Source organism: Rissa tridactyla, chromosome 13 (genome assembly GCF_028500815.1).
Source record: "Rissa tridactyla isolate bRisTri1 chromosome 13, bRisTri1.patW.cur.20221130, whole genome shotgun sequence".
Classification (NCBI taxonomy): domain Eukaryota; kingdom Metazoa; phylum Chordata; class Aves; order Charadriiformes; family Laridae; genus Rissa; species Rissa tridactyla.
The window spans coordinates 5,176,719-5,196,129 of NC_071478.1; the positions used below are offsets into that span (position 1 = coordinate 5,176,719).

The following is a 19,411-nucleotide window of genomic DNA, read 5'->3' on the forward strand; positions in this document are numbered from 1 at the left end:
ATGGGTCCCCTCAGGCGCCGCCCACCGGCCCCACCGAGCCCCCGCACCTCGCCCGCGCCCTTGCGTGCGGTGGCAGAGCCCGAAGCGCTCCGTGGGGATGGGGTGGGGGGAGATAGAACCTGAACCCGCCCCCGCCGTGTGGTGCTGGCGGAGCCGCCGTGCCGCGGGGACGGTCCCCTCAGGGCGACCCCCTGGCTGAGGTGACCACAGGCCTGGGCTGAGGCGGCCCGGCCCAGCAACGGCCTGGGGCCCGGGCACAGCACGTTGTTAAGATCAGAAGGAGAAAATGATGAGGCGATTCCTCATCTTTCCTATTTTTATTATTGCAATATTAACCCGTTTGGCGGCAGGACTGGCAATGTGGGAGCGGGGCCTGGTGGCCTCTGGGCTGTGCAAGTGCCATAGTGTGCGGCCCTGCTCCCTGGAGCTCACGGTGAGAGCACAGGGCAGGGTGTGATGCGCAGGAGCTATAACGGCTGTCAGTGTCAGCACTTCTTGGAGGGTGGGTTTGTTGCAAAACCATGGAAATAGCGTGGAAGAAAAAAGGAAGGGAAAAGAGGCAATTAATAAGAAAAAAGGTATAAGGGGGAGGGGAAGTGTGAAGCCAAAATAAAAATGGGTGCAATGCTGTCTCACAAAGAGTATCTGTAGGATTCTGTTTTCTTGGATTCAGCATAAACAACCAAAATACTTGGTGTAGAGACCCTCCTCAGTCTGCACGCTGACCCTAGTCCTTTTCTAGGTCTGTATTACTGCTGTGTGCTCATTTTATGCCCTTTTTGTATTATGCTCTTTTCATACGTGTGTGGGTGGACACCTGAAATGCAGTTGATGACCTGCTGCCTGCCTCTGTGCTCAGTTTCCAAAGAAACCTGCTCAGAACTTGTGGTTAGTGGGGATTTCCATTGATTGAACAACCACCGACCACAGGGACATTGCATTGTCCCTTCAGCTCTTCCAGTGAGGTCCACGAGTGTCCAGAGATCAAATACCTGTGTTGTGGCAGGCCTTGATAATCTTGAAGTAGAACAATAATAAGTGTAGTATAAATGTCACAGGAGTTCATTATGTCAGTATTAAATTTTCCTCAGATTCCAGAATTAGTCCACAATCCTGTGTAATGGCACCTTATGTTACAGGAAATCTGCAGGATTCTGGATTACAGAAAAAGAATTGCAGCTCGGATCACAGCTCTAATTCTGCGCTGGATACATGCTGAAACTTTCCAGTTCACCACAAGGTTGGAGTACTCCCTACTAATAAAATTTATTTTCCCTTCCCATGTGAAAATAAGCCCTCCACCTTTGCAGTTACTCTGTCAGCTCAGTTCATCGGAGAGCCATCCCTAAGATGTAGCTGTGTTTCTTTAGGGCTTCCTTTGCTCATTAAATCACACTCTGAACCAAGCTTGCTCTGAATTCTTACAGAATTCATCAGTACTCATAGAATACATCATAAATTGTAAAAAGCCCTTAAAACAATTTATTTCACTCCTGAGCTATAAGCTTCAAAAGAATAGAAGAAAGTTCTTAATATGACTTGTCGATATTTGCCCTGGGCCATAATTCTGCAGCCTGATGACATGTTCGTTAGGGCCATGGTCTGTGTTTCTGTGGGCGCTGTGCATACAAAGGCAGGAAATGTGCATTTCCCACTCAGAGCCATACCGGCCCCGGAGCTCTCCCAGAACAGCCTCACACTGAGGGTTCACCAGACATTTATTTAAAACTTCCCTACCTCTTCCCTACACCTCTTGACAAGGAACAATTATTATACATATTGAGGCTGTGTATAATTATAACCCCAAAAGATTTCTTTCAAAGTCTTTTAACTAAGACGTGCTAATTATTAATATTCATTCAAGAGATCTGCTTCTTTAAAACAGTAACACAGAAGAATGTCATTAAACATAAACAATGTGAGTGTAGCATGGCTGGCTGTACAGCTGGTTCTAACAGTATTTAATGTTGCGCCGTTACAAAAGATTTCAGAATTACCTGTAATCTCTTTCCACCTCCTGGGAGATTATATCTGTTTGTATAATCTCATTATTTCAATCACATCTTTGTGAATAAAACCAAAGCAAGGTAAGATAACAGTGATATTTTTTAAACTAGAACTAGAGAATTTGTTTATAATAGTGTATATAATTTTACTTGCTAAGAATGGAAGCTGCAGATTTTAATTAGATCTGTCAATTTTAAAAGGACTCTACATTTCTGATTTAGGAGTGATAAAATGAAAAATCATATAACACATATCACGGTCTATTGTCCTGAGAGACTTAAGTTTCCATATCCACGTTCTCAGCATACGTTTTATTTGACTATCAAATTCAGGCTTTTCAGGCTTTTTGCAATTTTTATTTCTACAACTAAAACATGCTCCAAAACTAGATTTCTTGAAGGAAGAGACTCAAAAATCTTGATAAACACCCATTTAACTTTGCACTGAGTTTTCAAATTGGCAATCTCCTTAATACGGATCCTGCAAAAAGTAAGAGGGTGTGCACTAATCCAGAAAGCCTTCCCAGCGATACCTGTGGAAAATTGCACACCAAAGTCAGATCTTCCCACTCCTGTGGCTGGGGACACGGGGAAGGGACAGTGGAAGGGCAGCAGGGCTTGTGTCTGTTAAGGCTGTGCTGGTCAATGTCCCGCTCTGCCTCCACGAGTGACTCCTACAGAAAAGACATTTAAAAAATCCAGGTTTTAAGCATTACATTTCCTGTCTGAATTAAATGCTTGTCTTGTGAAAAAAATAATCTTATTGTTAAAATTCCTTCATTATGAAAAGATATATAGAAATAATATAGTTTGAGTTTTCATTTTTTTCTGACTAAAATACACCCCTAAATATCTGCACCCATTGTACCCAGTGGACAATCAAAGACCTTACTGGACTATTATAGGAGTGCAGATTCTTTTAGCAGCTGGATAAAGGATTTAGAGAGGGAATTTTAAGAGCCCAGAAGAGCCCTGGCAGCTTCCTGCCCCTCGTGCCCAGACGGGGAGAGGGGACCTGAGCAGCCGGCGTTCCTGGCTTCCCGCACCTCGGCTCTCCTGCTCTGTGCTAGGAGCAGGTTCTGCAGCTCAGCTGGAGCATGGGGTAAATTCCTCTGAGCACATACCTGGGATGTGTTGTTTTCTGGAGTCTGGTTTTTCTCAGGAGAGCCTCTGTTCTTTCTGCATATCTTTACTTGCAGCCTGCTAAAGAAACCACATATGCTCTTCGGTCAACACTAATTAACCCAGTCATGTACAGGTTTCATATTCGATTTCAAGGATGCCTTCCTACCCACCATAGCAAACAAAGCCTGGGCAGTGCCCTGTCTGGCTGCTACCCCATCCCTCCCTCTGGGCCCACAGTTTAGATGAGATTTTGATTCAGTTTATCATTTTACAGAGGCAAGAAATGCTGCTGTGCAGGTTTAAGCACTGAGAGGCTTCTTAAAAGAGGGTTTGTGGCTTCCTTGAAGTAGGTGCCTTAAACACAACTTACCCAAAAATTTAAAAGGTACAGAAGGACACCAGTATCTTCATGCAACAGCACCACACTGTCTTATACATGTTACCTGGGTCAAGAGCATTTCATAGGCTTGTCCTTCTTCATCTGCTTTTGAGCATGAAGTTGGTCAGTTGGTCTTCTCTGTCCTGTCCCCGAACAGAAGGCTGGCCTGGAGAAGGCTCATGAGGGCTCCTTCCCTGTTTTCCAGCATCATTGTATCACTCTGGATTTCTGGAGCAGACAGCCGCTCTGGATTTAAGGCTATAAAAGCATGTCTCGCTTGTGTCAACACGTAACAAATGGTGCCTTTCCTCTGAATTTGAATATTTTGAGAACATTTTTTTTAGGTATCTTGCAAATCTAATCTTCCAGATTTTGAATAGCTGTTTTTTGCTGTCAGAGAGCTTGTAAGGCCTTTGCACAGCAAATCTACAAATACGAAATCTGTTTTGCCTTTACCTTAATTAATCCCCAACTCATCAACCATCCACCGCCAGAAAACATATCAAAGAAATTGAGTTAATAAATCAAGTTAAGGATCACAGCAAAATTGTGACTGATTGTTCTTTTGGTGTTAAATTTTGTTCGAGTACATGTAGTTTATAAATGTACAGTCACATGTGAGCTCCTTTCCTTCACCCTCCAGACTATTTCTGAATGCAGATTCCATTCATTCTTTTCTCTTGGTTGAGGCTGTCTCCTTAGATGCTTTCCCCCTGTCCTAGATACTGATTCTTTTCAGCACAGTGCAAATGGGAAAGGACAAAAGATAAATGTGGATGAGTCCCATTCTAATATCAGGTGACGATAAGCCATGATAAATAAATTACTTGGCATGTGTTTCACCTGGAAATTGGTACTGCTGATTCATCTTGTAATCTGGATTAATTCCTCAGTTAAGGACTTGAAGTGAGACATCAGCTTGAGTGTGGTCAAATTTATCTGCCTCCGTATTCCTACTGTGATCTGCCTGTTTTAAATCAATATTGAGGGTCTTGCAAAGCATTCCACAGTTACGCAGTAAACAATTCTCAGTTTTGGGTAACTTCACTGATTAACACAACCCTACCTTGAACAGTCTTGTTGCAGATAGTTAAGTAGAGAATTAGCTGTAAAGCTCTGGTGAAAGACACTCATGGGGAGAGGGTATCTCGTAAGCATCAGCTTCAACAACTTCAACATTCAACTTTGCATGAATACGTGAGTGCTTCAACATTTTAGATAACCTAGAGTTCTTACTTTAGGTTGTTTTGATGTAAAACCAACATGGTTTTTATCTTGAGAGAGCTGCTCCCAGCAAAAAGGAGGGAAGAGTTTTAAGTAAACGCTTTCCCACAAGGCTGCCTCTGAAGCAAAAGTCAACCAGTGAAGTTTACATCTCAAACCTTTCACTTCAATCCCTCCTAAATCCTGTGATAATAATTCTTAAAAACAGAGGAGTGGGGAAGCTCCTTCAGCGCTGCACCCACTCTGTGCTCATCTGACTAAACCCGACACACGCTTGGTTGGAGTCCAAGACCCTCCCACCGCTTCCTCGGGCTTTTCTTTTGAATATAGCAGCAATAAAACACACATCTGAGCATCCTACTTCAACAGTATGTTGTTGTCACATTCTTCACCTTTAAAGAATTCCAACATATGTTTCTCTAAATGTTTTTTCTCTATTTACTCTGCGAAGTTCCCAGAATAAACTTAAATTATTGATTCTGACAGTTTTCAGTTGGGGCAGGCATTTCACTTGGGTGATTCCCCAAGCTTTATGAGAGCAAACTCAACTTGGAGCAGCTGTCTCCTTTCATTGCGAAAAAATCAGTTTCAGATGTAGAATACTGAGGTCCTTTGGGTTAATTTAATTAATATAATTTAAAAAAATATCTTACTCTTTAAACTGAAAAAAATTAAGGTGCATCATATATCATGGGACCTTGCTCCACAAATAGTGTGTTTCGAAGCATGTTTCCCCACACATCCTCCCCTTGCTTGGTTTGCTCTTTGGTGTGTCCAAACTGAAAGAAATTGGAGAGAGAAAAGTCAGTTGCAATGAATTGTACTGGCAGTAGAACGGGCTGAATTAAAGCATAATTTACACTGACCAATTTAACAGCTTGCTTTCAGTCTTAATAAATGTAAGGTTTAATCAAATGCCAGACAACTGAAGCAACAACCGTATGGACAGCAACAGAACTGAAGCCCCATCACACCCTGGTGGAGGAAACTGCTGGAGTTCCTCGGTGGCAGTGACGCATGTCTGTGAGAGTAAAATAAAAAAAAAAAAAAAAAAAAAAAAAGCCAACAAGGAGATTTAGGGCCATATTTTGGCTAGAAAGGCCAGAACAAGGGGAATTGCATCAAGGGAAACCCAAGTTGTCCTTCTAGCCCATCATAATCTGGTGTAATAATTGCAGTCAAAAATTGCACGTTACCTGGTGGTCACCATCACCTCACACGCACCTTCTGTCCTACCCGAGCATGGACACAGCATTTAAGCCACCTTCAATGCTACAAACATTGAAGATGGCAGATGAATACCCACAGGGAAGACCGAGCTGTATCTCACCTCTGCGGAGGAGGGTGCTTTTTTTCAACCCAAGATTCTCCACCCACCTCAAAATTTTTACCATCCAGCCTGTAGTGTTGGGCATGAAAAATGTGGTAAAAGTATGAGAATAAAAAAATGCTTTTGGCTCATGGGAGTGAGAACTTTGATTTTATACTTGAAACATGCTCAGTTAAATACCCGTTAGGGAAGATTATCACAGACACCCACAAGGACATAATGGCAATCCCTGCTCGCTGTAGCTGCAGAAAAAATGCAATGGATGAGGGAATTACAAGGAAAAAGCATCAGGTTTATTCAGATTTCTGTTTTGAGACCCGTGATGTGCATTTTCAGGGGTTTTCTCCTTCTTACAACTGATTTGTTATTCAGCAGTATCATAATCAGTGCTTTCATTTTCAGCCTTCTGCTGCTGTGCGTATAAGAAAACCAACCAAAGATGAAGCACTCGTCGTTCGTCAGCATTTTATATTCTGCTGGATAACCCTTAACTCGAAGACACCTAGCTCCGGAGAACGGCATGCGCTTGACAGCTCTGCAGAGGAGCGCATCTCTGGCTCCATCCCGTGTGCTCACGGTGGGGCACGCAGGGTGAGGCCCCGTCCCGCCAGCGTCCCTCTCCACCCACAGCCGCTCAGTCCTCCAGCTCTCCTGCAGCATTCCCAGCCGCGCTCCCGTCACCCTTTGCGCAGGAGTTTGGCAGAGTTGCTATGACGACCCTAACGATGCAGCCAGCAGCACCCAGTCGGCACCAGGCGCAGGTTGGTGCCCGCAGCGTGGTTCTCGGGGTGGGGGGCGGCAGGAGAGTGTGGGCCAAACTCCAGGGCGCTTTGCAAAGCAAGCACGTGGGCTTTCCCCGTCATCCACTCCTATCACTGCTCTGGCACCCTGCTCCAGTTGGGGAGGAGCAGCAAAAAGTGTCCTGAGCATCCCACTTGGAGCCACTGCCGTGTGGGCAAGGCAGGGACTGGGAATGGCTCGGCTGCTCCAAGAGGGTGTTGTCAAAGGGACCGTGGTGTGGGGCAGTGCTGTGGTGCAGGGTCAATGTAAGGGGTGAATTCACCCAGGGCATCCTCGGGGCTGGACGATGTTCACGCAGGGTGCTCCTGCGCAGGCAGAGCTGGTATGGAGGTCACACAACGGGATGCGGTGCAGTGGCAGGCAGGGTGCTGCTGGGCACTGTCAACAGACCCTTCTCTGCAGTTGTTTGAGTTTTCTGCCTTGCTCTTCATTAAGCCGGAAAAAATAGTTGTAGCTAAATTCCATTGCTCCGAAGTCCTGCGCAGACCCAAGGGGGAAAACTGCACTTCCTGTAAGGCTGTGCAAACTAAAGCTGCATTTTACCAGAGACCTGACAAAGCTCTGAGGTGAGAGCATAGACCGGTGTCTAGAGACTCTGGGACTCCCTAAGATCCTCATCCCCAAGCGCAGCGGCAGAGACGCATGGGAGCAGCAGCCTCTAGCCGTCAGCACCGAAAGCTGCAGCCGCTGTGGGCTGCAACTGGAGTGGCTCTGCACCGCCTGCATCTTGCTGCCAGCCTCTCCGCACCCTTGTAGTAGGTGGCTAAAATCATCCAGGGTGGAAAATACCAGCTATGTTATCACGCAAACCTGGGATCGGTGTCATAAATTTGGAAAGGGATTCAGCAAATAAAGGTGACTCCCACCAGCCTGCATTACCCTCGGTGCTCTCTGCAGGCTGTGCCTCAGAGGGCACAGTGATCCGACAGCAAGGTGCTGGGGCTGCCCCCACAGCTGGGAATCCTCTCTGGGGTTTTTAAATCCTAAGCTTTGAGCTAAAGAAGTGGTCAGATGTGGTTGTGGGACAGTGATGCTCCCATCTGGCAGGGGGAGCAGGGAGACATCCCTTCACAGCTGCAAGATGCTCAGAGGTCACAGCTGGTGTCGGGGTGGGTGCATGTGGCTGTAGCTCAGCTTTTCTGCTCCCCCCAGCAAGGGGAGAACAGATGTGAGCTGGCAACCCCCCAGCCCTTGGCAAATATTGGCAACATCCTCCTCTCTGGGGGCTGCAGCCCACAAAGGCGAGGGAGAAACTTAGCAGCTGTGGTGCATCCTGTGTTTGCATTGCCGAAAAATCATCCTCTACAGTGGGCCGTGACTCTGTCATACCAAGGGAGAGATCCTGCCCTCGGTGTTTTCAAAGCAAGATGCTCCCGGGGGATAGCATGGCCTGGGGACTCCAGCTGCCAAGTCCTCCTCTGCCCTCACAGGCAACCCCGTTCCCAAAACACCTGCTTCTAGAGTTGACAACGTGGTGGTCTTCATCTTCCCCACTCTCCTTGAGGTCGGTGGAGGAGGTACCTGTGTTCGACAGCTGAAGTGGGAGCAACCAGCTGGGAACCCACTACCCAGCCCCTCTCCTCCCGCCGCAGCCTGGCAGGAATCCCAGGTCTGAGCTCACAATGCAGTGCCCGGGGAAGGTTCCCCGGCCCTCCCTGCACTGCCCCGGCCCTGCCTGCGCTCCCCCAGCCCTGCCCACACCCCCACGGTAAGGAGCCACATGAGACGTGCACTACACAACACAGCTGTGTTTTGGGGAGGAAGGCTTATCATGGGCACAGAAGTACGTATTTCTGGCAATGATATCTCCCCAAATAGCTGTTGAATGACCATTTCCCACAGCCACGTGGGGAACTGAGAGTGAAAGCTAACTATATTTTCTTATTTATAATTTCTAGCTTTTATTCCCTAGCAAGGACCCAAAGCATCTTCCTTTCCCCTCTCCTCCCAAGCTCCATGCTTTCCCCAACGCTGGGCTACCTGGCACCCACAGCACAGCAGGAAAGAGAGCTCTTCTCTGCGAGAAGGGAGAGATGCAGCAAAATCACTAGATACAGCTCAGTCTGGCGGATCAGGACAGAAGGGGGAGCCCAGGAGACAAAATCGGAGAGCATCCCACCTTGCCAGGCTCCAGCCAAGCTCTGGGTGTTGACAGCTTTTATAGAAACTTGCTTTTTGTTTCTACAGACACCTTTTGGCATTTATTTATGGTTTATAGGAGACCACTCAGCTCCGAGTCTGTGCTGGCATTCCCACGGCGCTGAACAGCGAGCCATTCCACAGCAATGCCCAGAAATCACCACCACGCTGTACTCTGCTGTTGTCCTCTCTATTGATGGGCCAAAACACCTTCTCCCTGCTCTTCCCCCATGCTGATCCTTTCCCTCCAGACCTCTGACACCCAAATCACATCCCCACTGTGCCCATCACCCCCTCCCTGGTCTTAATACAAAAACCTACGTTGCTTCAGAAGCCACCTCCTTGGCAGCTTGCTTGGCTTACAAGTGCTGTTCCTGCCCTGGGCAAGTCTGTAGCCTCCTGATAGATAGAAATTTTGTGGTTTTGACCCCTTTTAACAAGACACATTCAGGACTGGTATTTTTAGCAGCAAAGGAGCCTGAGCTACGTTACTGCTGGAGGTATGAAGTGTCCCAGCTCCTGGTGCACGCCAGGGACGCCAGCCAACTCCCTGACCCGCTCCATCTTGTGAATGTTTTGCAATGTCCTGAGATATTTCCTAGCAAACAAATAATTTTCTAATTTGCTTAAATGACTGCTTCAGCCTCGGGCAGAGGCAGCAGAAGAGCGGCTGTGAGAAGGAGCCTGCCAGGGTTTCAGCTGTATGGAGAAGGGGCTGCCTTTCCCTGTGCTCCCCAAGACCTCTGGCAGGAGCAAAGACCAATGCCCACCACAGACCCGACCTGCTGGGACTTATTTTACATTTCCTAACAGGCCAGGCTATGCTGCAAGCCTACTTTCAGATGGTGCTGGTTTGTACTTCAGTATTTTTAGATACTTTCTGTTTGTTATATCTCTATTTTACCCCTCCAAAGCCAGACATTGATTACTGACTTGGATGCCTGTTAAAACATAGCTCACAAATAGACTGTTCTGCCTGTACCTGCCTTAGTAATTTCTCTCTAATTTATTGGTGACAATCGTTTATTTTCCTCTGCAGCTGCAAACAATATGCCCATTGTAAAATACCCCAGGGCTACAGAGCCTCTCTGGCATGAATGGGACAGGAAAGCACAGAAATGTGGATTAAGACACACGGTCTATTCTGTAAATGGAGATCAGTATACCGGAGAATGGCTGGGCAACTTGAAACACGGTAAGATAGACCATTTTGAGAAAAAGTACCAATTTAAATGTCTTTACAAAAGTTCCTAGGGGCAGGGAATGGTCAGCAGTTGTATATTCTCCTGCAAGACCATTCATTCATGTATGACTATATGTGTATATGTCTTTGATATATGTGACGCAAAAATATGCTCAGAAATATTTCTAATAGGTAACTTGAAGAGCTTTTGCATGCACTCAGGGGCAGTTACCTGATGTTTAAAAATCCTCTGCAAGCACAGCAAACCGCAGTCGGCTCCACACACCAGGATGTGCCCTGGCTGCGCAGTCCCTGGAGCTCTCTCACCTCCTGACTTGGCTTCGGGAGCATTCATTTGTCCTCAAGTCATGGTAGGTGCTGCAGGAGACGGAGCAGGGGAAGGAGACCCTGACTGAGCCCTGAGCAGCCAGAGTAGGACAGGCTTGTTTACAAGCAGTAAACCAAGGTTTGGAAAGATTTAAATGCATTCAGCAAAGGCCACACAGGAAGCCCCTGATCAAGATTAACGATGCATCTGACTCGGGAAGCTAAACTGAATCCCAGACATAAACCTGCCTTGCTGCAGGGAGCACCACCTCGCCTGGGATGAAGCTGTAGGAAGGCAGCCCCATAAATCCTTCTCCTAACAACTGCAATGGTCTCCCTGAAATCCCTCGTTTGTTAAACAGGTAAAGGCATCCAGGTATGGAAACGCGATGGAGCTATTTATAGCGGTGACTGGAAGTTTGGGAAGCGGGACGGTTATGGCTCATACAGCATTCTTGACCCCGTAACCAAGGAATACAAGAAGGTGTACACAGGCTGGTGGAAAAACAACAAAAAATGCGTAAGTGAGATTTCCTGTGCCTGCTGGCGGCAAGGCAGTGATCCCCAAAATGTGGGGAAGTGTTGGGTGCACGCATGCAAAAAGATCACTTAAAATACTTATTTTTCAAATACTGAGGCTGAATTGAAGAGTTTTGGGGAAATGAATTTGTGGAACAAGAAAATGAAAGCAAGAGCAAAAGCTCTGGTGTTTAAGCCCTCTCCCCCTGCCCTCCCCACCTTGCTGCTCTTGGTATTGCTCACCTCTCCACATCAGGTGCTGCAGGAGCTGCACCAGGTCCCACAGCAGGGAAGCAGCAGTGTGACTCCGGGCAGAAGCTACGGGAACAAACCTTCCTCCAGCCTTGGGCTCTCTTTAAATCTTAATTTGAACCTGCAGAAAGCCCAGGAAGCTTCAAGAGTAAAAATCCATCATTCATAAAAAGCCAAGCGTGGCCGAGAACACCCCATGGCCTGCCCCCTCCCTTCTGGAGAGGAACCCATCCCACCCATCTGCTGGTGACCAGGCTACAGCCCCAACCTCCCACCAGCTGCCACAGAGCAGCGATCACTGCCCAGACTCACCTGCAGCTCTGCCAAGCAGGATGAGAGGTTTCCATATCCTGTGTCTTAATCCTCCCCACCCATCCCCTTCATTCCTCTTGATGGGTGTTGGAGGAACCTGTATTATAAGCACTGCAGGAAAATGTAACTTCTTCTGGGAGTTTTACAGCATATTAGACAAATAACGTGAGTTCTTTTGGAAATTAAGCCTGTCACATAAATTGCTGTTTTTTCTAAAGGAAACATAATGAAGAAGTCATCTGGTAAAAATGACTGCAATCTTATGTGCAAAATCCTTGCAGGAACATTTTCTGATCTGCCAATGGAAACCTTGTGTTTGTCTTTGTGTCTGCTCTTAAATTAAATTAATGGTCTCTTATGCTTCTAATTGGCGTGTGGCTCTATGACTGCACTCTCTTGGAGGGAGCTTCCCCTCCCATTCTTCGAGGATATATTTTGGATTATTGAGCTCTGGTGAAAGATTTATAATGACATCCAAATATCACTAGAGTTGTTTTTTTCTTCTACAAAATTCTCCCTTTTACATCCATGTAGTTTAATAAAATTAATGCTCAGAAAAATCAGTTATTTCCAGAACTGATTTTATTTTTTGTTCAGCAATAAATTAACGCTTTATTCCTATGGGAAAACTCATTGGGAATATGTAAATATTTCTTGCTGGTATCACTCCTTGGTATAGGGGGTACCTCTGGACTCCAGCACCTCCTTGGTGCCCCCATCTTGCACACACACAGTGCTCTTAATTCATAAGTTCACCAACCAAAGCTGGTGGCATCGAGCCCGAGGGGAGAAAGTAAAGAGCAGAGACTGCTCAGCGTCAGAGCTCTCCTGCCCCGTCGGGGTGACGCCTGCCGCCCTGGGAGCCTGGCCTGGCGCCCGGCCGCGGGGAGGCACGCGTGGCATCGCTGCCTGCGCCTGCTGCTCTCACCGCAGGTAGCCTTCCGGGCTTAGTTTCTTGTGAAGGAGGAGGGAAGCAAGGCAAGGGGCTGTTTAGGACATCGCCTCTTTGGGGGTATGGATGGAGGAGAAGGCAAAACCGTTTCCATGGTCAGCGTCACTTAGAGACCTTCAGTCTGCTCAGGGGCAAGGGAAGGAGGTGCCCAGCCTGGGACATGCTGGGCTGAAGGAAGTATCATCAGGGTGAAAGGCATAAAATCCCCGTGTTGAGAGGCAGGTCTTGTTTATGCTGCCTATCCCCAGGCAGCTTTATATACTAGTAAAACCCACTTTTAGCTAAATATTAGCAGCGATTGTGCCAATAATAACACACTAGACACAAACCTAATGTTTCGTTGTGGGAATAAAATAATTTGCCAAAAAGAAATCCCATACCATCACCTCTCGTTTCCTTCAACACATGAACGGCCACTGAGCTGGGCTGCCAGCAGCCATGAGTAAGAGTACTAAGCAAAGGAGTAGCATATCAAGAAAGTAATATCCCAAAATTGAACACTGACCCCTTTCAATACAAAGACTCCTAACTGGCCATCTTTGTGCTGTTCTCCAGGGCTATGGGGTGACATTTTACCCCAGCGCGGAGCGCTACGAGGGCGAGTGGAGCGGTGGGCTGCGGAGCGGCTGGGGACGGATGTACTACTGGGACGGATCCATGTACGAGGGGCAGTGGCTGGAGGACCGGCCTGGCGGGCAGGGAATGCTGCGGCTGCGTAAGTACCAGCCACCCTCACCCAATGCATCTGCCTGACCCCTTCAAGGTATTCAGCGTCATGCTGCTCTCTGGGTGCCTCTGCCATCCAGATTTCTGGATGCTACATCGCATCTCCCGCTGCAGCCTTGCCTCAGGGTTGCGGGTGCTCCCCCGTGTCACATCCCCCCTCCTGGTTTGGGGCTGGAGGCAGCATAGGCTGTGCAAGGGCCAGCGTTGCACTGCTCAAGCCCACACGCAAGAAAGCTTATTTTTGCTGTGATTTACCTTTAAATGACTGGGATGGCTAGGGTTAGAGATAATATACTGTTGGGTCAGAGAAGAGCAAATCTCTCTTTTCAAGCCAGGCACTTTGCCAGACGTACTTTCTAACTGCTGCATACCAAAGAGGAGTCCAGTTTCCAGCACAGAAAAAAAAAGAGAAGTTTTCTTTTTGAGTTCGCTTCATACCCTCTCTTACTTCTGACACTGGCTCATGTTGAGTGAACACAGGGGTTTCATTAGTACATGATCCCTTCCCAGAAATAACACCAAGCACATCATGTATTGGGAATGTTGGGGGCAATCTCGGCATAAAAATAGAAATTTGGAATTTTTTCCCCTTATTTTGCTAGGAGTTTAACACATTTTCCCCTACAGCCAAGAATCCTAGTCCTTTGCAGTACAAAGCTCTGCATTCCAGGAACATTTGAAGAAATACTATCTCTATATTGGTATTCAACTTTTTTTTGCTTGAAAGTGATCTCAAGGTTAGTAATTAGCTAAGCAAAGAAGCTGGGAGGAATGAGCACAACCTTCACTGCACATCACAGGCACGAGGGGTAATGGTTTTAAGCTGAAAGAGGGTAGATTCAGATTAGATTTCAGGAAGAAATTCTCTGCTGTGAGGGTGGTGAGCCCCTGGCCCAGGCTGCCCAGAGAAGCTGTGGCTGCCCCATCCCTGGAGGGGTTCAAGGCCAGGTTGGACGGGGCTTGGAGCAGCCTGGTCTGGTGGGAGGTGTCCCTGCCCAGGGCAGGGGGATTGGAACTAGATGATCTTGAAGGTCCCTTCCAACCCAAACCATTCTGGGATTGTATGACTGTGCTCTCTCTGATGACTGTAAAGTCACTTTGGACTGATGGCTCATCCAGATGAAATCAGCATCTGCTTCCAGGGGTAACTCCTTCCACTGATCTGCTTCACTCCTGTCAAAGTCACCCTTGGCATTGTAAACTGACAACCCCTCAGGGCTGAGCTGCGGCCGATGCACAATTTCAGAGCCCGGTTGCCTGCAGCATAGTCTACTACCGATTGCGAGCTTGATTCCTTTTGGTTAAAATTAGCCAGAGCAATTATTTCATACCCACAAGCTTAATGTATTCAGCTCAGCTGCTGGAAGTATGCCCACACGCCGGCAGCTTTGCGATGGTGAAAGAAAAGGAGTTCTTCGGTGGAGGTCACGATGAGCTGCAGCTCAAGATTAAATTGCTTGTAGTGGCAGCGTGCCCGGTGAGGGTGAGCTTGGCTGGGAGCACCACACTGATTTGCTGCCTCTGCTATAGCCCGTTCCCAAACGGCTTTTAAACCGGAGCATTGGGCATCTGCAGAGGCAATATTGGCTGTGAGCAACACAGCCTCTGAGGTGCTCCGAGAGGAGAGCGGATGGGAGCAGCCAGGATGTTCCATGGCCCCTCCATCACAGCTGGGCCTGTGATTTCGGTGGTTTCTGAGTTGTTGGTGGCTGGAGAACAGAAGCTGAGATGCTCCCACCAGCGGGCAGGGCAGGTCGGTGTTGCAGATAAGCTCACCACCAGATGCAAGCTGAAGATAAGCACCGCCACGGCTCCAACCTGTAAACCAGACCCTGCCTGAAAGGCCTGGCAGCCATGCTCTCCACAAGCATTTTTGGTTTTTCCCTCTTGCCTTACAGAGTTCTGGCAACCCCCAGCTACCTCTGTGGCACCGCGCGGGGTGCCCTGGTGTTTTGGCCGCCTCTTGCCGTGAAGAATGTCTGAGTTCAGCTGAGTCACAAAGATATTTCCACTAAGTAACTTGGTCAGAAATCCCCATGGTTTTTGGCTTTGAAACACGATAAGTAGGAAAAGGGGACAGCAGAGGGCTCTCCTAGTGAGAGGTGGGTGGCCTGGATGTATCCCAGCCCCAGCCATGGGTATGATGCCCCTTCTCAACCAGCGTCCCTGGATGAGCTCCTCTCTTCCCCTTGCAGCTCTGCTTTCCCTGTTCATAATTCCTGGAGAGCAGCACAGAGCTCAAAAAACCCTCTCTTGACTGGCAGAAAAACGCCAAGAGATGCAGTACAGCTGGAAAAACAGTCTGTAGCTGACTACTGCCTGAACCATTCAGACACTCACAGCAATTCTCGCTCTGTAATTCATTGAGGAAAAACATAACTACAAGTATTATTTGAAATCAAGATTATTTTGACTGGACAACGATCAGACAGTGCTGCTGTTCCTTGCCCAGACAAGCAAACCTCTTCAAGCCAGAGATCCTGCGTGATTTGCTGCAGTGACAAATTCAAAACTTGTGTGCTATAATTTTTTATGTTGTGAAGAGTGACTCAGCTACTAGTCTTACCCTGAGCTCACTCGCCCCGCTTATCAGCAAAAAATGAATATCACTGGGAGAGGAGCAAAGCAGGTGAATGCAGTTCTTGTTCCAAGTGGGCAGGCGTGGACTTCTTCCGAAGCCTTTTCTCCCTCTGCGGCACAGCAAACAGAGCACTGTGAAAGTTAAGCGACACACCGTGCCGCAGCCCCCTCGGAATTACTAAGAGAAGCCAAACAGATTATTTCCTCTTCTGTCAGTTTGCTGTGTTGATTCATTTTGTTTGTAGCCCCGTAATGACACTGTGCAAATTTCATGGTCTGTTCATGTATTTAATTGCAGCAAATGAAAATCGGTATGAAGGAGGTTGGAAAGATGGAAAGAAGCATGGCCCTGGGAAATTTTTCTACTTGGATAAGGGACAGTTGTTTGAAGGTATCTGGGCAGCAGATATACCAAAATGTGGAATTCTGATTGACTTTGGCAGAGTCGAAGCTCCTGCCCCTACTCAGTATCCAATCCCAAAGGTAATTGCTTGGAAATTTCGGGTTTGCTAGTGATGTTTGCATTCGTCAGCTCTCGAGGTAGCATTTCACTCTTCAAGCGATTACCCCCGTGGGGTTCCCAGCTCACAGGGTGTGTGCTCAGAGTCTTTTGGCCAGCACTGTCCTAAACAACCCCGTAGGGACAAATGGCCCATCCAGCCGCTGATGGAGCCTCCTAATTGCCTACAGCTGGAAAAATGCAGTTCTCATGCACCAAAACTGCTTAGAGACTCAGAGCAGCACAAAGGAAGTGGGGACAATAGAGGCAGAGACAATAGTGGGATTTGCGTCAAAACAAAATGATTTCACCAAGCCAAACTGCTAAAGGCAACTAGACCTTACCGAAACCTGAGCAGCTGCAGTGCTAATATCAGCTATTTCCTTTTCCCAGGCACCCCGAGTCAGGGGCTGGTAGAGGGACATGTGTAGCAGACGGGTGTTGGGTGGGGAAGCTCCTCTTTGCTTAGGGCCGAGCAGAACCACACTGGACAACCACAGCACCCTGCTTTACTCCATTAACCCGGGGAACAGCACAGCCCTACGGCAGGTAAAGCCACCTACCTTCCTCCTCCGCTCCAGGGTCAAGGTTGTCGCAGATGACATCGGGCACACACAGCCTACCGAAGCTCACGGCTGTTACGCCTTTGCTTCTCTTATTTTTTCAAATCTGGTTTCTGTAGCAAGAGCCCCTTGAGCACAGACATTTTTGACAAGCCAGTTAATCCTGCAAGTACTAGGCACACCCACGGCAGTGCAGAATAATAAACACTAAACACTCACCAGGGAAAAACAATCTCGATTTTGCAAAAAAAGTGAAAGGCACAGTACTTCTGTAGCTGAAAATATTTACCTTAGGTTTGTCAAAGGTCATCTGAGAACAGCTTTGGATTCCAACAACCCAGCCCAGCAGCCCTGGGGTGAATTACCCTTTCGCTAAGGCAGGATGTTCAAGCCTGGCTGTTTATTTAACTCCCTGAAGACCAAATTATGACCTGGTTTTCTTCTGCTCTATGAGCAAAAAGAAAGCATCAACTTTGCGTGCTGTTATTGCACTTTCCATCAGAAGAGATTTATTGATCTCAGAATATGAAGGAAGTAACAGATAAAAGGAGAAAAAATTGACTTCAGATTTTCATAAACCTGTTGCCAAATTACTGTCGCAAGCAGCTGTTAGAAAAAAGTAGATATAGGGTGAATGTTAGAAACTGCCAAAACCAGAGAGGGACTAAATAGTCGGCTTTTGCCTGGCAAGAGTTTAACAGTGAGGATCTGAGCTTCTGCATGGGAGAAGCATCACTGTGTGTCTTTATTAGCAGGTAAAAGGAACAAAGGGTGGGGAGGCGGACAGAAAATGGCTGAAAACTAGAAAGCGATTATCGCAGGCTTTGAAGGAATCCAGTACGTGGTGATGGGGATGCATCAATGCAGAACTTGAACATAACTGCTGAGACGGGGAAAGACACAACATAGTAGACTTGGGATATTTGCTGTTCTAATTATTGGAGCCAAGGCTTCAGAATGCGTGAGAACAAGACTGGATGTCTTCTGCCTGGGAGAACACCACACACACGAACCCACTAGAAAGCATTAGGACATAAAGCGGGTCAGAGTGAGACGACAAGCTCCTGGCAGGGCTTTGGCACTTCCCTCTCAAGAACCCGCATCCAGCTGCACGCAGGTTATGTGACTCCGGGCTCCTGCTTTCGCATGACCTTTGATTTGGGCAACTGCAATTACACACCTTTTGAAACTGTATGAGACCCAACAGGCTACAAATCAAAGGCAGTTTTGTCTAAGAATGCATTAAAGGAGAATCAGTCCACTCCACACAGAGCTATTTCAAGGAGATGAAGTGATGTTCAACATGCCGATAAAATTAGGGAAGCGTAGCAATGTTTTGAAAACAGTAATTGAAAGGCTGCAATATAAACTAAAGTCTGATACACAGGAGATTCTCCATTAATACTCGAGTAATCAATATCTATAAAACCGTAAGCTTCCTCAATTACACTGCGTAACTGATTTGTATTCTTTTTATTTAGATTGAACTAGCTGATCCAGATGGTGTTTTAGCAGAGGCCCAGGCGATGTTTGATGACAGCCAAAATTAATAACTGGACCGGATGATAAAGGAAAAAAAGATGTAAGATAAGAACACGATCCTGGGTTACTTATTCTTTTGAGTCTCAGATCCACGCCGGGGTGTATTGTGTCATGGTCTGCCTCGCTTTCCCCTCAAGGCTGCCCACATATGCTTCACTCTGCAGGTGGCTTTGCTCGGAGGCCTCCTCCCACCCCCCGTTATTTTGGAAAAGAAAACAAAAAAAAAAAAAAAAAAAAAAGAAGAAAAAACCCACAAGCAGCAAAATGCTGGAAGACAGGCAGTGACTCTTAGCCCAGCTTCTCTGGCTTATTCCTCCTGTGAAGAAATCGCACTCTGTTGGTTTCAAGGTCTTTCACATTGCCTTAGAGAAGAAGCAGGGGTTCCATTATATGCTGTAAAAGCAAAACCCTAGAAAAGTACAGTCAAATAATTGTCCCCTCCCACTTCCTCCCAAATTTAGCCCAATACATACCTGCGGCCAAGATGGCTTTTGAAATTGTAACAGATCATGTTTCAATTAATATTTTTTTTCATGCCACTTCACTTGCTCTCTCTGTACATTTTCCATAATGCGATGCCGGTTCTTGGCCCTAACCCTGGGGAACACAGAGCACCTGATCTCACCCTGGCTCTGCCCCTGGGCCAGCCCACGCGCTGGACCCCGTCACTCAGTGGGGTTGCGATGGCCACTCCATTTCTACCCGACGCAAGCACCCCGCGCCAGCCGTGGCGCTTCAGATCGGCTGAGCGATACCCACAAGCCCGAGGGAAGGCGGCACTGCAGCCGGCTGGTGAAAAACAAACTGTGGGAGTGGGTCATTAGTTCACCTGATTAATATCGTGCTTCCGAGCATCACCACTGGTTTACAGTTCATTTGGTCCCTCGACTCTTCATGTTTTCTAGGCTGAAAGATAACCTACTTCTCTATTTAAGCACTTGAGAGAGTAAAA

The 19,411-nt window shown here is 47.3% G+C and overlaps 1 protein-coding gene across 1 annotated transcript; it reads left to right on the plus strand.

The window, feature by feature from the left end:
* Positions 1-10,054: 10,054 nt before the first annotated feature.
* Positions 10,055-18,479, plus strand: MORN3 (MORN repeat containing 3). The gene is made up of 5 exons (XM_054219217.1): positions 10,055-10,199; positions 10,877-11,034; positions 13,105-13,264; positions 16,154-16,338; positions 18,399-18,479. Exons 1-5 carry the CDS (start codon positions 10,055-10,057, stop codon positions 18,465-18,467), a joined length of 717 nt encoding a protein of 238 aa, XP_054075192.1. The 3' UTR covers positions 18,468-18,479.
* Positions 18,480-19,411: the final 932 nt, after the last annotated feature.

What these genes read in the sequence shown, in the direction of transcription:
- MORN3 (XM_054219217.1), top strand. Translation starts at nt 10,055, where the DNA reads ATGCCCATTGTAAAATACCCCAGGGCTACAGAGCCTCTCTGGCATGAA. An exon ending in GGAAAAACAACAAAAAATGC is followed by an intron (nt 11,035 to 13,104) that starts GTAAGTGAGATT and finishes GCTGTTCTCCAG; the next exon opens with GGCTATGGGGTGACATTTTA. An exon ending in CTCAGTATCCAATCCCAAAG is followed by an intron (nt 16,339 to 18,398) that starts GTAATTGCTTGG and finishes CTTTTTATTTAG; the next exon opens with ATTGAACTAGCTGATCCAGA.